Here is a 20,882-nt window from a genome sequence, read left to right on the forward strand (position 1 = left end):
GGGACTTGGCACTCACCTTTATTGCCCTCTTTGCATGCGTGCACTTTGCCCAGGGCCGATCTGAGCCCCAAATAGGCCCGATTCAGCCTGTTTGAGGTCCAAATTGGCCCCTTGTGACACACTGGAGTGCTCTGGTGTGGCATGGCGATGTCACTCCTGGGCGCGCTCTGCATGCCTCTTCCCCTGCCTTTCTCCCCTGCTGGCCAGGTAAGTGGTGGGGGGTGGAGGGTGGGAGCAGGGTAGAGTTGCCAGCTCCAAGTTGGGAAATTCCTGTAGATCTGGGGAGTGAAACCTGGAGAAACCTGGAGAAAGTGGGGTTTGGGGAGAGAAAGGAACTTGGCATGGCAAAATTCCATAGAGTCTACCCCCAAAAGTAGCCATTTTCTCCAGGTGAACTGATCTCTGTGGCCTGGAGACTGGTTGTAATTCCAGGAGATCTCCAGCCACTACCTGGAGGCTGGCAACCCTAGAGCAGGGGTCCCCTGCCCCACCAGGGGAACGGCAACCCTACCCACCCGTTCAACCACTCTGTTGCTTGAGGAGAGGGAGCTTCATCTTCTCTCATGGGGGGAAGCATGGAAATGCTAGCAGCAGCTACAGTTTGCCTTCCATAAGCCCACAGCCAAGCCCTAGAATTTAATTTTTTTGGCTCCTTTATTTTCTCACTTCCTTTTCATTTTAACACCTGATTTCCCCCTGCAACTTTGTCCCTTTGCAATAGGGTTTCCAGATGGGCTCTGGGGAAATACCAGACCACTCATCTCAAGAACGCTCTTTGTATGCTCTCCCAAGCCATGATGACCTCACTTCCGGATGTGATATCATTGTGTCAAGCTGCACAGGCCCCCATCCCAAGTTTCTCAGTGGCAGGGCTGCATAATGGGGCCAGGAGGTGGGGAGCTGGCCTGGCCAGTCCAGCCCTCCAGGGAGCGCCCTTCAACAGGGGACATAGAGGCAGGGGCACTGTAGTCAGTGGGACGGCTTCCTGCACACCCCGCTGCTCCCTGCCACTCCCTCCCCTTCCTTGCCTTTCCCCTCCCTTCCTACTGTTCTCCTCCTTCAACTCCAGCCAGGTGTCCATTATTTTCAGGACATTTCCCTCAGATAGCCCAAGGAAATACCAGACGGTCCAGGTGAAAACCAGACCCCTGGCAACCCTACTTTGGAACTGCCTGTTTATTGGAACACTTAATTAGAAAATACCAGACATTTATATGTCTGGTCTTTTCTCAAATTATGTCCCTTTACAAAAAGCACAAATACTGGACTATCTGGTTCAAAACCAGACATCCGGCAACCCTACCTAAGAGAAAGGAGCCATTTCTGAGCTGCTTTGACATGGCCTTATTTATCATCACTGACAAGTATCTTAGAGGTTCATCTGTTTCCCTTGCTTAATGTCACAATCATGCATCTCCTACTTTCCCCATGATGTCCAAATCTGAGAGTGTGTTACAAACAGGCCATCAGCAGGGCTGGATTACTTTGCATTCGCTCAGGTGCCATAATGAAATTCCTGCCAAGTTGTTTGTATTGGTCACAGATAGTGCATATTTTCTGGTGCAATTCCTTGTAAAACAAGGGTTGCCGACTTCAGGTTGTGGGAAAATCCTGGAGATTTTAGGAACGGAGCCTGGGAAGAGCAGGGTTTGGAGAGGGACCTCAGCTGTGTATAATGCCATATTTTCATCAGGAAAACTGATTTCTGTTGCCTGGAGAACAGCTGTAATTCCAGGAGATCTCCAGGCCCCACCTGGATGTTGGCAACCACAAGTAAAACAAAACTTGCCTTTTGGGAAAACCGTGGCTAGTATTAAAAATTGCTGCTACTGAACTATGGTTCTCAAAGTGTCAGCCACTGACTCAATTCTGTAGAAGCCGAGCATTTTAGAGATGTTTGTGTACACCCTGACGGGTGGCCATGCGTGCAGATCCACACAGCATAAGTGTACCGATGTATTGCTTTGGGTTCCAACCCCCACAAGTGCCTATTTGGAGAGCAAATGTGTTTGAATTGAAGTTATTAGACATTAAATGCAACCAGATCCATAGTGAAACTAAACATGGTTGCCGAGTCTGGCATTGCTGCTGGATCTTTGTTTTGTAAAGCAGAGGAATACAGTGCGAAGCTGTCAGAGAATAAGGAGGCTTGACAGTATGGAAAAGCAAGAGAGTGTTTGGCCATGGCTGTTGCTGAAGTGCACACAGATGGTCCATCAGAGACTCTGTATTCATCTGTTGAATATTGAGGATTCTGGTGGCATTTCCAGAGGCACTTCTTGTAGAATACTACAGACTCTGGTCATGGAAATAGTTTTCTATACGGCATGGAATTTCTCTGCTTTTGTAGCTTTATAGCTCATGGAAAAGAACACCAACTTGGGCAGGGAATGTGTTTGGGCACGTATTTGCGGACTAATGAGTCAAACTGCTGGAGCACAGAAATTGCTAAATGATAGCAAGCCCAGCCTGATCTAGATTTTACTGCACTTCCTGCATCCCTCCTACATTTCATTTCAAATTGTTAAAGAAGTGACGCAGAGGTTTTGAAAACTGTGTTACAGAGAAATACTCCAGGCATTCACGTGTTAGGCTGCTTCCATGTGGAGGTTTCGCTCCAATTTGGGTAACAAACTGCAGCACTTTTTAAAAGCATCCACAGGGTGTTGTAGTATAATCATTAGGGGTATGCAAAACAAAACAAACAAGCTGGAAATGCACTTGGAAATCGCTGTTTAGTTTTGTTAAAGCAGCTTCCAGAATGGTGAACCAAATCTGGGACATCCTGTTATGATGGCACATTCCTAATAAAATTTTGTTTCTTTCTTTTTGGTTCATACCTCACAGCAGTAGGAGGCAGACACTGGACCCTCATGGTGGCCTCTTGATTTCCTTAATAGCATTCACCAATCAAATCCCAAGGGGAGAGAGCCCTTATGTTATTAATTAACTCTTTGGGCGGGAAGGGGGAATGTGCACAATGCTCATGAGTACATCTTTCTGTAGTTGTTGTTACTTGGGTAGTGGCATTGTCTCCCTCCCAAATAAGGGGAGATGGCTTGCAGCGTATCAGCTTTGGAAACATTTGGAAGGGGGAGACTTCATTCATAGGCTGCCATCCTTAAAACATTCTTAAAGCACCATTAAACAACATGGGACTTTCTTCTGAGTAGATTATGTGGGTGTTGTGTGTGTCACCTAACTGAGGAAAAACTCAAGTGGGTCAATTATTTAGAGGGCGATCCGTGTTCTGTGTGATTTTGGTGCTGTTAAGTGCAAAAACTGCTGCCTCAAAGAGCCTGGAAGCCCTAATTGCAAAGGGGCTGAAACTCATGGTAATGAAAAAAAGCAAAAGGATTAGATCCAGGCCAACGCCCCAGCCAGAAAAAAACAGTAATGGTGCACAGGTAGTTTGGAACTTCCTGTCATAGGACGTGGTTTAGGAAGGGAAAGAAGAATGCTGCAAATAAATGACTGTATACGTAGATGGTGTCATCAGGAGCAGCTTGGTTTTTTGGACCATGGCTTACGCTTCCAAGATGAAGCTCTTCTATTGAGAGATGGTTTGCACCTCACGAGGGTAGGAAAAAATGGGTTTGGTAAGAGCCTTGCAAACCTGATAAGGAGGGCTTTAAATTAAATCATGGGGGGGGGGGGGAGAGACAAAAATTCAAAGTCTATAACTGGAGAAGGGAGCACTGAAGACCTGCAGGGAGTGGAACATATGCTAGGAAACATTAACTCACAGATAAGCACAGAAACAAAACCCTCAGGGCATATAACTCATGGCTTCCGATGTCTCTCCACTAATGCACAGAGTATGGGAAACAAGCAGGAGGAACTTGAAGTCCTAATAGAGGAAGGGGACTGTGCCATAATAGGCATTACTGAAACTTAGTTGAACAATTGGAATACTAGGATTGAGGGATGCAACTTGTTCAAAAGAGAAAGACAAGTAAGAAAGGGGAGTAGCATTATATGTAAAGGAAGTACATGTATCTTGTGAGGAAATACCTGTATCTGAGCATGGAAATTCAGTTGAGTCTCTGGGTAAAAATAAAAGGAATAAGAAATAATAGTGATACTTTGGTAGGGGTCTGACATAGACCACCAAGCCAAGCAGAGGGCTTGGATGAGAAACTCCTAGAACAAATTACAAAGTTCACAAAGAGATGGGACACAGTGGTCATGGGAGATTTCAATTACCCGAATATTTGTTGGAAGTCTAACTCTGCTAAAAATGAAAGGTCAAAAAAATTCCTGACTTGTCTTGCTGACAACTTCATTTTTCAGAAAGTAGAGAGGGAACCAAGGGGGTTTGCTATTTTGGACTTAATTCTCACCAACAGGGAAGAACTGGTTGACGAGGTGAAAGCAGTGGGCACCCTGGGTAGCAGTGAGTGACCATGTGATTTTGGAATTTACAGTCTTGGGGAAGGGAAAAGCTATACATAGCCAGACATATAGGTTGGACTTCAGGAAAGGAAATTTTAACAAACTGAAAGCTATACTGGGTAGAATCCCATTAAGGAGAAGGGAGTTCAAGAGGGGTGGGAGTTTCTTAAAAGTGAAATATTGAAAGCAGAATCACAAATGGTATCTATGAGAAGGAAAAATGGGACGAGCTTAAAGAAGCCAAGGTGGCTCCATAAACAGCTTTCTAATGAACTGAGAAATAAAAAAGACTCATTTAGGAAATGGAAGGAGGGCCTTATAACCAAGGATGAATACAAACAAATAACCAATGCGTATAAAGAGAGTGTTAGAAAAGCTTAAGCTAAGTATGAGCTTAGGCTAGCAAGAGAGTATAAAAACAACAAAAAGGTTTATTTGCTTATGTTCAAAGAAAGAAAAAAGAGCAAGGACATGGTAGGCCCATTGCAGGGATTGTAACAGGTGATGAAGAGAGGGCAGAAATGCTCAATTCCTGCTTTTCCTCAGTCTTCTCCTGTGAGGGAAATGGTGCTCAACATGGCAATAACAGAACACCTGATGGGGGAAGGGAGATACAGCCTAGGATTAGCACAGAGGTAGTATGTAACCATCTAGTTTCTTTAAATGGAACTAAGTCCTCAGGGCCAGATGAATTGCTCCCAAGGGTACTAAAAGAACTCGCAGATGTAATTTCTGAGACTCTGTCCATTATTTTTGAGAATTCTTGGATATCAGGTGAAGTGCCAGAAGATTGGAGGCGGGCAAATGTTGTGTCCATCTTCAAGAAGGGGAAAAAGGAGGATCCAGGTAACTACTGACCCGTCAGCTTGACATCTATACCTGGAAAAGTCTTAGAACAAATCATCAAACAGTCAGTCCTTGAGCATTTAGAAAGGAAGACTGTGATTACTAAGAGCCAGCACGGGTTTCTCAAGAACAAGTCATGTCAGACTAACCTTTTTTTTTTTTTTTGAGGAAGTTATTACCTTGCTGGATCCTTGTCAACAAAGTTGGTAAAATGTGATTTGGATCCTATTATTATTAGGTGGATCTGTAACTGGTTGACAGATTGTACCCAAAGAGTGCTAGTTAATGGTTCCTCATCCTCTTGGAGAAGAGTAACACGTGGATGTCCTCAGGGATCAGTCCTGGGACCTGTTCTCTTCAACATTTTTATAAACGATTTGGATGAAGGAATAGAGGGAATGCTTACTGAATTTGCGGATGCTACTAAATTGGGAGGGGTAGCAAATATGGTAGAAGACAGAGTAAGGATACAGGATGATCTTGACAGGCTGGAAAACTGGGCTAAAACAAATAAAATGAATATCAACAAAGATAAATGCAAAGTTCTGTATTTAGGTAGGAAATATCAAATGCATAATTATAGGATGGGGAACACTTGTCTTGGCAGTAGGGATATAGGGGATTTAGTAGACCATACACTGAAAATGAGTCCGCAGTGTGATGTGGTAGCTAAAAAGGCAAATGCGATTTTGGGCTGTATGAACAGAATCATAGTGTCCAGATCATACGGTTGCCAGCCTCCAGGTAGTAGCTGGAGATCTCTTGGAATTACAACTGGTCTCCAGGCCACAGAGATCAGTTCACCTGGAGAAAATGGCTACTTTGGGCAGTGGACTCTATTGAATTATACCATGCCAAGGTCCTTTCCCTCCCCAACCCCATGTTCTCCAGGTTTCTCCTGGTTTCACTCTCCAGATCTTCAGGAATTTCCCTACTTGGGAGCTGGCAACCCTACCAGATCATGCAAAGTGATGGTATTACTCTACTCTGCTCTGTTTAGACCTCTCCTACAGTATTGTGTTCAGTTTTGGGCACCACAATTTAAGAAGGATATAGACAAGCTGGAACGTGTCCAGAGGAGGGCAACGAAGATGGTGAGGGGTATGGAGACCAAGTCCTATGAGGGTAGGTTGAAGGAGCTTGGTATGTTTAGCTTGGAGAGGAGATGACCGAGAGGTGATACGATAACCATCTTCAAGTACTTGAAAGGCTGCAATATAGAGGATGGTGCGGAGTGATTTTCCACTGCCTCAGAAGGTCGGACCAGAACCAATGTCTTGAAATTAAATTTAAAAAACTTTCGGCTAAACATTAGGAAGAAATTCCTCCTGACAGTGAGAGCAGCCCCTCAGTGGAACAGGCTTTTTTGGGAGGTGGTGGGGTCTCCTTTGTGTTGGAACATGTGTGTGTTGCAAGGTCTGAGATTCAGTCATTATGGGGTTAATGTGTTTACCTACCATGCTATTGTTTAGATTGACCTGGAAAGGGAACCTGGCTCAAAGCCAATAATCTGCAAGCCCGGGAAACTTGAGAGTGTTTGTAAACTGTTATTGGTCAACAGGTCAGGTGACTTTCTTTCAGGGTCAAGAAGAAGGAGGAAGAAGAAGATTCTCCATTCTGTTATCCCAGCTCTTTGTTGTAAACAGTAGTGAGAAAATGTAGCTCCAGGCTTTGTTGTTTTGTAGCAATCCTGTGACACTTTTCCTTTTAGAAGTAAATGTTTTTAAAAGCTAAACTTGTGTGCTGACTCTCTATTGATCCAAGATCCATTGCACCTCTGAAGTAAAGCTTATTTTTAACCTTTTCCCCCCAACACTTTGTTGGAGGTTTTTAAGCAGAGGCTAGATGGCCATCTGATAGCAATGTTGATTCTGTGAACCTGGGTAGATCATGATGGGCAGGGCAGAAGGGGTTGCATCAGTGCTTAGTTTTTGTGTCCCTTCTTACATTACATTACACGGTAATGCCGATCGCCACCTTGGGGTCAGGTAGCAATTTTCCACAGGCTAGTTTGGCTAGGGATCCTGTAGGTGTTTTGCCATCTTCTGGACATGGAGCAGGGGTCACTGGGGCAGTTGTGAAGTTCCTGCATTGTGCAAGGGTTGGACTAGATGACCCTAGAGGTACCTTCTAACCCTATGATTCTATGATTCTAACTCCCAGATCCGAAACTGAAATGGAATTTTTTTCAGTGTACATCTCTACCAATTATGCTGGACAGAGAGAGAAAGAGAGAGAGAGAGAGAGAGAGAGAGAGAGAGAGAGAGAGAGAGAGAGAGAGAGAGAGACTATGTTAGCTAGATGGCTGGAGAGAGAAGACACTCTTGGGAGACACAACGAAATGTACCTCTGGAGGAGGGAGCTACCTGCACTCCTTTCTGTTTAGTTCTTAGGGTTGCCAGCCTCCAGGTGGTAGCTGGAGATCTCGTGGAATTACAACTGACCTCCAGGTGACAGAGTTCAGTTCCCCTGGAAAAAATGGCTGTCTTGGAAGGTGGAGTCTATGGCACTATAGCCAGCTGAAGTCCCTCTGCTTCCCAAACCCAGCCCTCTCCAGGATCCACCCTCAAATCTCCAGGAATTTCTCAACCAGGAGCTGGCAACCTATTAGCTCTCGATGTGCTTCCTCCTTCTGGAGCTTATTTGCTTCTTTCTCATACATCAAGCATTAGGGTTGCCAGCCTCTACGTAGTAGCTGGAGACCTCCCAGAATTACAACTGGTCTCCAGGCCACAGAAATCAGTTCACCTGGAGAAAATGGCTACTTTGGGCAGTGGACTCTATTGAATTATGCAAGGTCCTTTCCCTCCCCAAACCCCACTTTCTCCAGGTTCTTCCAGGTTTCACACCCCTCCCCCCCAGATCTCCAGGAATTTCCCAACATGGAGCAGGTAAACCATCATACATTAACCACAATTTCCCAGTTCCTCTGAATTCCCAACTTTCCTTTTTCTAAAAAAGTAACTTTCTGGCCTCTTTCGTTGATACATGGGGTGCTGTTTTGAGCCTGGGCCCAGTGAAGCCTAGTGGCTCTGGGGAAGCCTGCACTAAAGTGACTGCTGAGCCTACATTTCCCAGGTTCCCTTTGCCCCCTGTGATTGGGTAAGAGGGGAGTCCCAGGGAAAACTGCACCAATAGAGAAGTAGGAAGAGGGTGCCTGAGAGAAGGGATCAAAGGCCTCACCACAGTGGGAGGGTGTTCGCGCCTAGGGAGCAGAGCTGAGGAGAGGCTTCCGCTCTCACCCCTCATCCAGAAGGGTTCAGAGTGGAAGCCAGTAGCCAGTTAAGAACAGTCTAGATAGACGTGTTAGGGTGTTATAGTTTTGTTTGTTCACCAACCTTTACTATTCTCTTTACAAAATTTTGAACACCAGTTGCTAATAAACCTTTTAAATAAAGTTTTTAATTATTCTGCCTGGGTCCTCACACCTCATTCGGTCACATAATAAATCAATCCTACGGGGAAAAGTAAACAGAAGGGGTCGATTGGGTGCTCTGGGCCCTTCTGAGGAAACTGGTACCAGAGTGGTGGCAGCCTACAGAGAGCTTCCCTGGGCCTCAGCCAGCTGCGATAGGTGCACTTTCTCCTTACATCTCCACAATGAAAAAGTCTAGAGATGTACTTTTTAAAATGAAACCCAGGGATTCAGAGGTAGCAGATTGTAGCAATATATTATTATAATGTTATGCTGACAGATCTAGCAATTACTAATTTCTTCAAAATGCCAAAGTAGCCTTCTGATGGTGAGTGAAATGGCAGCCACATGGGGCTAAGACGAGGAAACAGTGGGGAAAACTGCCGTGTGGATGCAACATATGCTGATCTGCTGCTTTCCCACAAATCCTTTTTTTTTTAGCCCAAATGGACCTGAGCGGTTCTGAGTAGGTGCAGCCCCACTCGGCCTTCTTTCTCTGCTCAAGAATGGCTCTAAGCAGGAGTCTTGGGTTTGGGGATCTTTGGGGTTTAATACATTTTCAGCAGGTATCATCAGCACAGCACTGGTATACTGTGTATGCTTCATACAGACTCGTTGAGTAACAGAGTGGCCCCTGCAACTACGGACAATGGGAGGGCACTGCTGAGCATCTGGACACTTGGGCGTGGGGAGGTGTGGTGCTGGTGGGAAGGCTGGATATGTCTGGATACGGGCCAAAGGCCTTGATGACCTCATTTTTGTCTTCTTTCCTGCTTGACAGGGTCCCTTCTGATGGATACCAGGCCGGATGGCGGCCAATGTCCTTTGGGGAGATTCCCTTGTGGCAACGTATCTGTCTGCTTGCCCCAGCTTCTCCAGTGCAATGGGGCAAAAGACTGCAAGAATGGGGCTGATGAAGAGAACTGTGGTAATGAGATTCCATCAGCTTTCCTTCCTGCAGGGCTCCCTTGGGGCCATCATCTTCTTGGGAGCCACATAGCTGGGCAACAAAAGCAGTGGTCTGATTCAGCTTTCCTACGTGAGCTGAGCGTCCACACCCCTTCCTCACTGGCAGCATCTGGGTAAAGGTGGGAGTCAGCCACTCCTGAGGTGATGGTTCAATTTAACCTATTAAGCCCTTAGTGGACTGGGACCAGCATATCTGCAGGACCGCCTCTCACCATATATACCCCGGAGGGTGCTCCAGTCCGCCAATAAAAACCTGCGGGCGGTCCCCCCAGGGAGGCTTGCTTGGCCTCGACCAGAGCCAGGGCCTTCTCGGTCCTGGCACCAGACTGGTGGAACTCTCTGTCTGCTGAAACCCGGGCCCAACAAGATGTATTATCTTTTTGTAAGACAGAGATGTTCTGCCAGATATATGGTTGAGGCTGGGCTGTGGGTGAGCTTTCCTACCAGTCTCCTGTTGGGTGGAAATGTGACCTCCCCCCACTTTGGTTTTTCCAGTGGTTGGACCACTGCTGTTCTTCACCTTCCACCCCATGGAAATGTTTCATTGGGGCTGGGTAATATGTGCCACCATCTGGAGTTGTTTTATGACTGATTGTATGCTTATTATGGTTTTAATGTAAAATTTTAATTTAATACTGATGTTATCCACTCTGAGCCTGTTCACGGGGAAAGTGAACTATAAGTCAAATAAATCAAATCAGCTGTTCTGCTGACATGCCCCAGATTTAAAGATCATCAGCTGGAATTCCTCCCCAGACAGATTATATTGACAATGGAAGGGCTATGAGCTATTGCCGAAACCTTCCGAAGACTCTTTGTGATTCACGCTTCATTCTGGAAAACACACACATACACACAAAGAATGCAAACCAGGCAGCATCCAGCACTCTTCTGTTTCTGAATCCCAGTGGCTTGCTTGATCTGTTAAGAGGAAGCCAGAGTCAGCTATGGCTCAAGTTGTGGACTATCTTGGAGTTGAGGACAGCTGAAGTCCAAGTACTTAATACCATTTAATGGTGTAAAGACTTCGGAGAATAGTGGAGGGACAGAATTATGGGAGGAGGGTATCGGGGGTTGCTCCTAGGTGGTCCAGAGTGTACTAGAAGAGCTAAGTGGCCCAGAAAGAGAGAGAGAGAGGACAAGGCCCCGCCCAGATTTGGGACATGTTGGAACGGTAAACTTTGTTTCTGACATCTTTATAGTGGATGACATTGGATGGCCGATGCTCTTAGGTGAAATGCTCAAGAGCAACAAAAAGAGAAGCAGAAATGAAAAGAAGACAGCCAACTGCAGTGAGTACTGCTTTGCACAGGTGTGCTTTGCTTTCTGAAGCTGACATCAGCTTTGTGCGACTTCCCTTTAGTGGCTGCGCTTGGTGCATCGTGGGCCAGCACACAGGTAGAGGCAAATGTTACACCAGCCCACATGCTTTTGAAAGCCTCCCAGTGAGCAAATGAAGGCATTATTATGCACAGTATTCAAGGTCTTGTCCCATCCGCTTCCATGGATCACAGCCTTCTGTGTATAGGCACAAGAAAAATGTAAACACTGTTGATGTTGAGTATAAGGAGATAAGGTGGAATATCAATATTTAAATAAATAAAAATTAAATAGATTATAAAGTTTTTGATGCAGTCATTTAACATTTCCAGTGCATGTTTCAAAGCACATTAATGCTCAAGAACCCCACGTGGATGAGTTCAGTGATTCCTATGAGCCCTGGGGCTGCCAGGTCCCCCACTGGGGGCAGGGGATCCCCTGCCCCCACCCTCCACCTCCCGCCACCACTCACCTGGCTGTTGGGGAGAAAGGTGAGGGAACGGGCCTCCCGGGGCAGCACGACCATGTCACTCCTTGGAGTGATGTCATTCTGCCACTGCAGGAATCGTAGAGTCACAGAGCTGGAAGGGGCCGTACAGACCCTCTAGTCCAGCCCCCTGCCCAGTGCAGGATCACCCTAAAGCACCTCTGACAAGGGTTCATCCAGGAGCGTTCCTGTGCTTCGCAGCGTGCTGATTTGGGCCCCAAATGGGTTGAATTGGGCCTGTCTGGGGCCCAAATTGGCCCGCTGCAAAGCACGGGAGTTCTCGTGGACCCGGCACAATTGCGTCACTTTCCAGAAGTGATGTCATTGCATCGCCTTGGAAGTGTGCGTCCTTGGCACTTGCGCAAAGCCAAAGGTCAGCGTGAGAGAGGGTTGGGGGACCCGGCAACGCTATGCCCGTAAGGCAGCTTAGTCTGAGTGCCCTGCACTGGGAATTTGGGGGGGGGGGGGACTAATGCTGAGCCAGGGACTCTCGAGCCTGTGGCCTCAGCAAGATCTGAGCCTGACTCACAGTCGCTTCAGACGAGTTGCCAACCGTTCTGGCTCCAGGCTGCCTTTCCTGGGGCTACAGGCCGCTTGCATGCCTCCAAAGCGATTACAAGGTCCTCTCCTCCTCCTGTTCGCAATCACATCCAGCTTTGCATCACGTTCGCCTGTCTTTGTGTGCTTGTAGTTTACAGCCAGTTGCCAAGACCTTCTCCACTGACTGCAGTTCTCTTTGTTCTCAGCGCTAGTTCAGCACCCAGCAGAATGCAGCTGCCTGGGGACAGCAGTACACTGTACAGGTCGGGGCCTGCGCGCCATTCCTCGGATTTTATCCAACTTAACCGAGCTGTGAGTAATGCAGGCCACCCTGGGGCTCCATGGCCCAACCGGGATGTTTTGCAGCCCCCTGCCACAGATTCCCCTGAATGCTCAAGAAGATGCTGGCTGCTTAAGTCACCCATCCGCAGGGAGGTTGTGTTAATGATTGAGGGAAATAGAATTTCTTCAACCAAATCTGAGGCAGGGAATAATTTTCAGACCTTTCTCCCTGTCAATTTCCCCCCAGTTCTGACTCTCCGTTGAGGATGGCTGAATGTTTAGGAAAGATTCTGAGTGTTCAAAATCCATGCAGCCACACATTTCTTTTTGAGGGACACACATAAAAATGTGACGTAAATGTGACAAACAGGTACACAGAATTGACTGCAACACCCTATTGAGGGTTCTCACTGAGGAAACCTCAAGGCCGCTGAGGCCCACCTGGTCTTTCCTAGGAGTCTGAAGAAGAACCAGATCACCTCCCTGCTGGACCAGCAGTTCACAACTTACGCCAGGCTGGAGAAGCTGTGAGTATGCAAAAGAGCTTCTCTCAATTTACAGACTAGGAATCGAATTCTGCATCCAAGAAGCCTCCTTTCAACGCTCTTTTTTAAAAAGCATTTAAACCTCTGCTGGATACAACATGGCACAGTGTTGAGAATGCATAATGAAATCCCAGGAGGGAGGGTCTGCAGGGGACCCGGCAGCAAAGGGTGGGGCTTCATAACCATTTCTTGAGGTTTTACAGGTATTTTTTGTGGCCAAGAGAACGGAATAATGCTCACACTGTGAATGTGGCTTTCCTTTGCCCAGAACTCCAGTTCAGCAGAACAAGGAGAGCCCTGGACAGAACTTCCCCCACTCGTAAATTGCAGCGTTCACGCCGACGTTCTGCTCTCTGCTGGCCTCGGGGGGGGGGTCCAAAGGGTGGGCAACAGGATCAGAGGCAGGAGAGCTGGTGTGGCAGGGCTCTTGAATGGACCCAAGTAGGGTTCCCAGGTGCCTGTCAGTGGTGGGCAAACTTCCAGGGGTTTGCCCCCTTGCCCATTGATTTGCAAGCGATTGGCAGGAGGTGGCAAGCTCCCTGGAGGTTGCCCGCCACCAGCAGGCACCCCAAAAACATGTGCAGCAGGCACACTCCTAGGAGGAGGTGGCTACAGGAGTGCTCCTGCGCTTTGTTTGGGGCTGATTTTGGCCCCAAATGGACTGAATCGGTCCCACACAGAGCACGGGAGTGCTCCCATGGCTGGTGTGATGACATCACTTCCAGAAGTGAGGTCACAGGTGCCAGAGAACATGCTCAAAGGAAGAGTGAGGTCACAGGTGCCAGAGCACGTGCTCAAAGAGTGAGGTCACAGGTGCCAGAGAACATGCTCAAAGGAAGAGTGAGGTCACAGGTGCCAGAGCATGTGCTCAAAGGAAGAGCACGCAACCGGCACGAGATAAATGCCAAGTCCCCTCCCCCCTCCCTGCCAGGAGGGTATAGGGTCCTGGGAACCCTACACCCATGGGTTCTGGGGCGGAGGGGGGGTGTCTATTTGGAAAGGCATGCTCTTAACAGAGGAGCGAGGCAGCCAAGCTGGCTTGGGTGACTTGCAGAGGATGCAGAATTACACCCTTTTTGAGGCCAACTAGTTTAGAAGGTGTAATTTCACTTAGGATTACACTCCAGATCGCCTCTGCCCTTTCTGATGGGGAAGTCTGGCGTGGTGGTCCTCTGCCCTTCCCTTCTTCTGGGCGGCCAGGGGCCTGCGCCAAGCAGAGTGGGGGCGCTTCAGGGCAACAAGGATCTGCTTCATCCACGAACTGGGCAGACGCAATGCTAAACAAAGGTGGCTGCACTGGTGAGATACAGCTAAACAGCCCATGGGTTTAGGACAGTGTCTCTCTGCTTAAGGCCGCAACAGAAATCTAGCCGGGTCCTGTGAACTCGGTTCATGCTCCAGCTCTGTTGGGTGGTCTTCAGGCCCAGGGAGGGACCAAGCTAAGAATGAAGGTGCCTGCTCCGGCACATGCAGGAAGCAGCAGTCCTTCAAGTACACATGAGGGCCCCGTGCAAGTAACGGCAGGCCTTGGAGATTTGTGCCACCAGTTCACTGAATTCCCAGCAGGAGATCTGACTTATTTCTGAGGGTCCAGCAGGAGTAATCTTGTGAGTATCTCTTGAAAAAAATCCTCTTTCCGTACAGCTTCTTACAAGACAACAAAATCCAGTCGATTTCACACACTGCTTTTGCTGAACTCTCCAAGCTTCACTGGCTGTGAGTAAAACTTTTTCATCTTGGCTCAGGGAGAGTGACGGTCACACTGATCCTGGCCCCTGCAAAAAGTATGCTGAGCATCGGCCACGTGCCTCCAACCTCCCCTGATTAATTAACAACAATAATAAAAAAAATTACTATGTCATTGTGTTTATTATGTAAACACAAACATGTTAAAATAGGCTGGAATCAATCACTCTTACTTGGAAGTAAACAAAAATGTAAGTAGCAGTATTAGCCCGGAGCAGAATGTTTTTTAAAAAGCCACACAATCTAAAATATGCCAACACATTTTGCAAGCGTTTGAGTTCTCCAGAACTCTTCATCAGGCTGGATGTTAAAAACACAAAGGAGGAGAGGCACAGGTGTCTTCTACACAGGTTACCTGCATCAAATTCAATGCACTGGGAAAGCTATTTTTTCTGCTTCCCTATATCATCATGGTGCATTCATGGGTCTTCAGTCTTTCTCAAACCTGCTTTGCTTTGGATGTTTTGGGAAGGATCTCATTACAGCCTGGAAGGTGCCAGAGAGATAAAAGATTCTTGGGTCCTCTTGTCTGCTTGATTGATTTCAGGGGCCACCGGATGTGTTTGTGGCGGCTTCCACCTGGAACTCTTGCTCTGCCGTGTCTCCCCAACAGCTTCCCCGAGAACCTGTCGTGTCGTTGTTCTCCTTCTAGGAGCCTACATTGTTATGCTCTTTCCTAAAAGATGATAGCAAACTGAGTTTGTGGAAGGTGTGGATTTCCAGAACTACATTAAGTACTAAGTACACCCTTTCCACTGCCAGGGTGGGTCCCTTTTGACCGATTTTAAGAATTATTGGCATGGACTACATCAGTGTTAAAACACTATAGCAATACACACACTTCTGTTTTTTGTTTTTGTTTTTAAAGCTAGCAAAAAGCCTGCTGGAGACGGGAGAGGGAGGAAGGGGAACACTGGGGAAGCGCAGTGGTTCTGTGCCACTGCAAATGCTTTTGCAGCACAGCAGACATTAGCACAAACCAGGAAATCACACAAACACCCCATGCAGAAGCCACAAAAGAATTCTGGAGAACTTAAACATTTGCATCATGTCCTGTATCTGACAAAAAAAGCCGTGGTTCTCCAAAGCTTATGCTACAATAAAGTTGGTTAGTCTTAAAGATGCTACTGGTCTCTTTACTATTTTGTATTATTTGGTTGGTCTTTATAAAAGGTATCACATGGATTTTGTTTCTGGATTTGCTTGTAAGAAAGTTCTGCTGAAATGAATGGGATAATTTGAGCCAATGTAGGGTAGTGAAGAGAGTGTTGGACTAGGACCCCCCCCCACTATGTCATGGCAACTTACCATGCCAGGTGACCTTGGGCCAGTCACGCCTGCCCAGCCCTACCTACTTCACAGGGGTGCTGTGCAGGATGAAATGGAGGAGAGGGGAATGATGTAAGCTGCTTTGGGTGTATAAATGAAGGAAGCAGGAAATTCTGAGTACACCTGATTAGGCATGGAGGGAAGACAAAGGAAGGGCCCACAGGGAGGGAGAAGTGAAATTGCCTCAAATAAGGCATGCAAAATGTTCTCATAAAATGACGCGCTAAAGAGAAGCCCCATCAGAGTCCTCCCTGCAGGACCTGCTAGGAAGAAAAGTGAAACTGTAAAACGAATGTCAAAAACACCCCTTTGGACCACCACCTCCCTTCCTAATCATTTCAGATATCTAAATTCGAACAGCATCACTCGTCTGAACCCTCATATCTTCCAGAACTTGCATCTGCTTGAGTGGCTGTAAGTACATTTTATGATTTGGGGTAGAATAGGCTAACTTCTAGCTATCTATAAGGTACAAAGGAACAGATATTTGTAAACCAAGAGCATTCTGGGCCACACAGAGGTTTATACTGATGTTAGAAAAATATCTGAAGCAAAGAGTTTCATCGGGGAAAGGGGGAAAGAATGCCTGCAAAATAGAGAGAGTGATCAGCTCCAAAAGAGGAGAGGCAGCCTTCCGAATACCAGGGTGCCGTGCGGGGACCAAGTCTTTGCAGAGCAGATCCCCCACCTGAAGTGTACTCCATAGCAAAGGAGGAAAGCAAACACTCCCCTGGGCTCCTGCCCCCAAATCTTTGTGTGGAGGGTGCCTGAGTCGCGGGAGGTGGGGAAGGGAGGCTGGAAAGCAGCAGGGGCAGCTTTCTTTTCTCCTTCAGGGACGTGTGAACCGGGGAGTTGTTCCATCTCGGCAAGCCCAGGTAGAGCCTTATGGCTTTTCCTTGCAGCCCTTGAAACGTTCTCTGCCTAAGACAGCCCCCTCCCATCTTGCTTTCCAGAATCCTCGCCAACAACAACATCACACAGATCTCCCCGTCTGTTTTTGTGGGGTTGAAATCACTGCTTTTTCTGTAAGTACTGAACAGATTCATAGGGACCTTCCAAATCCCGGGGGGGGGGGCTCCCTCTGTCCTCCTCCTCCATTGCAGCTCACATTTTGCAATGCAGGAGGCATCCTTCTTATGGCTGGATTGCAGACCAAATCTGCAAAGGGCTGCATTGTCCCAGGAGTGGAAGGTTTCACAAAGGCTGAAGCCATACTCTTCCTGCCCAGGGCCACACCATGAATGGCTGGTTCTTATGATATGGGAACTTCATAGTTGCCACTCCTCTAGAAATGCATCCCATGTACTGCTTTGCTCACCATGTTAGACTGTAGAGGACACAGAGAACCATAGAATAGAACAGTAGCATCGGAAGGTACCTCTAGGGTCATCTAGTCCAACCCCCTGCACAATGCAGGAAATTCACAACTCCTCCCCCTCAACTACCCCAGTGACCCCTGGGGCAGGGAAGGAGGAAAGGTAGGAAGACAAGAGGAAGACAAAAGTAGATAAGAATGGCAGAAGGAGGCAGGAAAAGGACGAGAGGCTATGGGAAGCAGGGAAGGGGGAAAGGACATGGTGGGGGAGGGAAAATGAAATGTGCCCTCTGGTCCTTGCAGGTCATCCAATTGTCAATATATCTAATTCTCAATGTGGCCAGATCTGTGGATATTTAAATACAGAGGCTGGAGCCATGAACAGATAAGACAGATCTTTCTACAAATCTAAAAAATGCCCCATGTTTGCAGAAAAATTTGAAATCCAAAAAAGGGGTGGGTTATGACCTCCCAAAATAATAGAAGCTGCACCAGAACTGTTGCTAGGCAACTGCTGCAGTATTGCCAGCCTTTAAGCCTTGTTTCCTGTCGGTACAAGGCAGGCGAAAGGGGAAGGGCCCTTTCCAGAGCTGTTCTGACATTTGAGGGAGGGTTCACCAAGACCAGCTCTGGCACCCACCACTGGCAGCTCCATACAAGGCAATCCGCATGACTCACTGAGGCCCAACTGCTCGCTTCTGTTCAGCAGCAGCCACCCCTCAAAAGCCAGCATTGTGTAGAGCGTAGAGTTTTAGACTAGGGTCTGAGAGACCCAGGTTCAAATCACCAGTCTGACATGGAAGCTCACTGGGTGATCTTCAGCCAGTCACACACCCTCAACCTAACCCACCTCACAGGGTACAATGGAGGAGAAGAGAATGTTATGAGCAGCTTTGAAGTAAATAAATAATAAATATTGCTCAAGATGGGGGGCAAATAAAAGGTAGATTGGCTGCGGGGGGTGGGAAGGAGAGAAGGAAACAGGGGAAAGTGAGGATATGGGGGCTGCCAAGAGGAGGGAAAGAGGAAATAGTGTGGGGAAGGGCATACATGGAAAAGTGAGATGCCCCCATAAGTCCTTGCAGGTTTCCAGCATGTAACAGGACCTGGACCAATCAGCACCATGCAACGAGTCCAGTGTTTTCCCAGGTAGAGGCTGTCATAGGGAGGGAAGGAGAGAAAGCTGAAAGGAGGTGGATGTATGTTGGCTAGTGGGTGAGAAGGAGGTCGGAGTGCCATGTCCCCCAGGGGACAAACTGGGAGGGGGGGGCAGGGCTGCAGGAACCTACCCCTTTTGCATGCACTTTGTGCATGCACATTCCCACACCCACCTGTCACGCTGGAAGATGATATCACAGAAACTATGGGTCACACCAGGGGCAATTCGTTAAAATTGCTCCCCACCGTGACCTGTAGCTTCTGTCGTACAAAAAAATGAGATCATTTCTGGTGTGATGAGGATGTCTGTGTATGTTTTGCGTGCTTGTCTGTCCCCTCCCAGGTGCCTCCCTCTCTGTTGTGCTCAGAGACTACTTTGTGCCACCAAGAGGCTTAGGCGGGGCAACTGGTAGGCAAGGCACGCAGTAGGTCCATAGCACAGCCTGGGTCAGTATGCACAGGGGCTGTCCGAGAGCAAGTCAGGCAGTGCAAGCTGGCACATGGGCAAGGCAGGTCAAGAGCAGGTGTGACAGTCCAGGTCAGTCCGCAGCAAGGCAGTTGCAAAGCAGGTCAGGCAGGTGCAAGTCCAAGGCCCAGGCTGGAGTCAAGTGTTCCGTTTGTGACGCAGGTTGGGATCAAGAGTTTTCTAGATGCAGGGAAGCAGGTTGCAGGGAGTTGCGAACAGCGTTGCCCTGCTTGGCATGTCCCTTTTATTCCCTGGATCCGTTAACAGGATGAGGCACAGGTGTTGCCTCTGATTCCAGCACCTCAGCCTCGGAGACGAGCACAGCCTGGCGCTGTCTGCGTAGGGGGGCACTCCTCCGTCCCTCCTAGGCTGTCACCTCCTCTCGGTGTCTCTGTCACTTGGTTAACTTGGGGGGATGCCTGCAAGGCAGGCTCCTCTTGTGGCAGTTCCCCCCCCCCAGCCCTGGAGGAGCCCCCTCCAGCAGTCTCTGTTTGCGACTCCTGCTGTCCTGACTGACGCCCTGCTGAGGGCTCCTCTAGTGTAACAGCCAGCCCCTCTAGTTCCTCGTTCTTCAAGGAGGATGTGATGGTTGGTGGTAAAGGGAGAAAGTGCGGCAGGCTGACATCCAACAGGCTGACTCACGAGCACGACAACTTCTCCCAGCCAGGTGAGCGGAGGTGGGGGGCAGGGGATGATAACCCTAGAAGGAAGAAAGGGAGCCGGGAAAGAGGGGCTGCAGCAGTGGGGTTCGGGGAAGGAAATAGCGGGGGAGGGGAATGTGCACTTCCAGGAGTCCTTGCAGGTATCCCACCATGCAATGGCGGCTGTCCTTATGTCCAGCAGTGCGCAACTGAGCCTGACTCACCTGGAGCTGGTGCCCCACAGGTTTTCCTCAATGGAAGGCTGCCTGGGGGGCGGGGGGGAGGAGGAGGGAAATGTGGAAGAGGAAGTTGAGGGTAGGTTGGCTAGTGTGGGAAAAGAAGGAATCAGGAAACAGAGAGAGGCTATGGGGGCGGCTAGGGGGAAGGGAATAGGAAAGCGAGGGAGAATGAGATGCCCCCTGCAAGGCTTTGTGGGTCACCTGCTTACAGAGCCCAATTTTTGATACATCGAAGGCTGAACTGAAACAAAAGGATACCAGGCATGTCTAGAATACGTTGGGATCTGGGTTTTGTACATGTCATGATTACTGCAGCAAAATGCCCATTTAAAGGCTGTGATTCACCCGCCTTTTAAGAAACAAAGGTGCATATTTTGAATATGGACCTTTGTTTGTTCCTCCCTGGCCCCAAAGGTCTTCTGCAGCTTCCCTGCTCTCCCTTCTTCTCTCTTGTTCCGCTATTCGGTCCGCTGGGGGTGGAAGTGGGGATAGTTCGGTGGCGTCAGTTTAAGAGATTGGTGTTTCCAGCAGGATTAACATTTCATTGTTATCGACAGAGTAAGTAGTAGTTCTTCCTTTGGGCTTGCCTTGGTTTTGCTGTGTTTTACTCAAGGGTTTTTCCTTTTATTTTTGCTTTGCATTTTATTATATTTCTCTCTCTCTTGGTTTCCATTTTTGCTTAAGTTCTTTCAGAAAAGCAGGTACTGACAGGCTTACTGGGGGCTGACCACAGCCATGCATGTTCCTGTTAGTGGGGTGAATTGTCCTTTGTAGCTGCTGCCCCCCACACTGCAGAAACAAACCTTAACAGATGCCTGATGATTCCCGGAGTGCCTGTGAGAAGTTTGCTCTGCTGTCGTCATGTGATGCATCCACACTCCCTCTTTTGCGCTTCCATTCTAGGGACTTGCACAACAATGCCCTGAGCGCATTGCCCAAGACGTCCATTTGTGCAGAGATGCCAAAGCTAAATTGGCTGTAAGTCCTGGCAGTTTGGAAAGCCTTCATTAACTGGGTTAGGGAACTGATTGCGGGCCATGCAGGGGGGCTATGCCCAGTACGGCACGTTCTTCTCAGCCTCTAGTGAGATCCCATGAGCCGCACACGGGCTAGATTGGCCCGCCTGATACAGATCTCAGGAGCCTGATTCCATCATTGGCTCAGACACAGGAAGCCAACTGCTGTGCCC

At 48.2% G+C, this 20,882-nt stretch overlaps 1 protein-coding gene across 1 annotated transcript in view; it reads left to right on the top strand.

Annotated features, from left to right (window-relative positions):
- LOC129341308 (relaxin receptor 1-like) overlaps positions 1-20,882 on the top strand; it is a 54,747-nt gene that overhangs the window by 7,675 nt on the left and 26,190 nt on the right. The window contains exons 2-7 of the mRNA XM_054996432.1: positions 9,438-9,584; positions 10,828-10,917; positions 12,124-12,235; positions 12,710-12,781; positions 16,828-16,899; positions 20,597-20,671. Coding sequence (XP_054852407.1) covers positions 9,438-9,584; positions 10,828-10,917; positions 12,124-12,235; positions 12,710-12,781; positions 16,828-16,899; positions 20,597-20,671 — 568 coding nt within the window. The remainder of the gene's footprint in view (positions 1-9,437; positions 9,585-10,827; positions 10,918-12,123; positions 12,236-12,709; positions 12,782-16,827; positions 16,900-20,596; positions 20,672-20,882) is intronic.

This window comes from Eublepharis macularius, chromosome 13 (assembly GCF_028583425.1).
Source record: "Eublepharis macularius isolate TG4126 chromosome 13, MPM_Emac_v1.0, whole genome shotgun sequence".
NCBI lineage: Eukaryota > Metazoa > Chordata > Lepidosauria > Squamata > Eublepharidae > Eublepharis > Eublepharis macularius.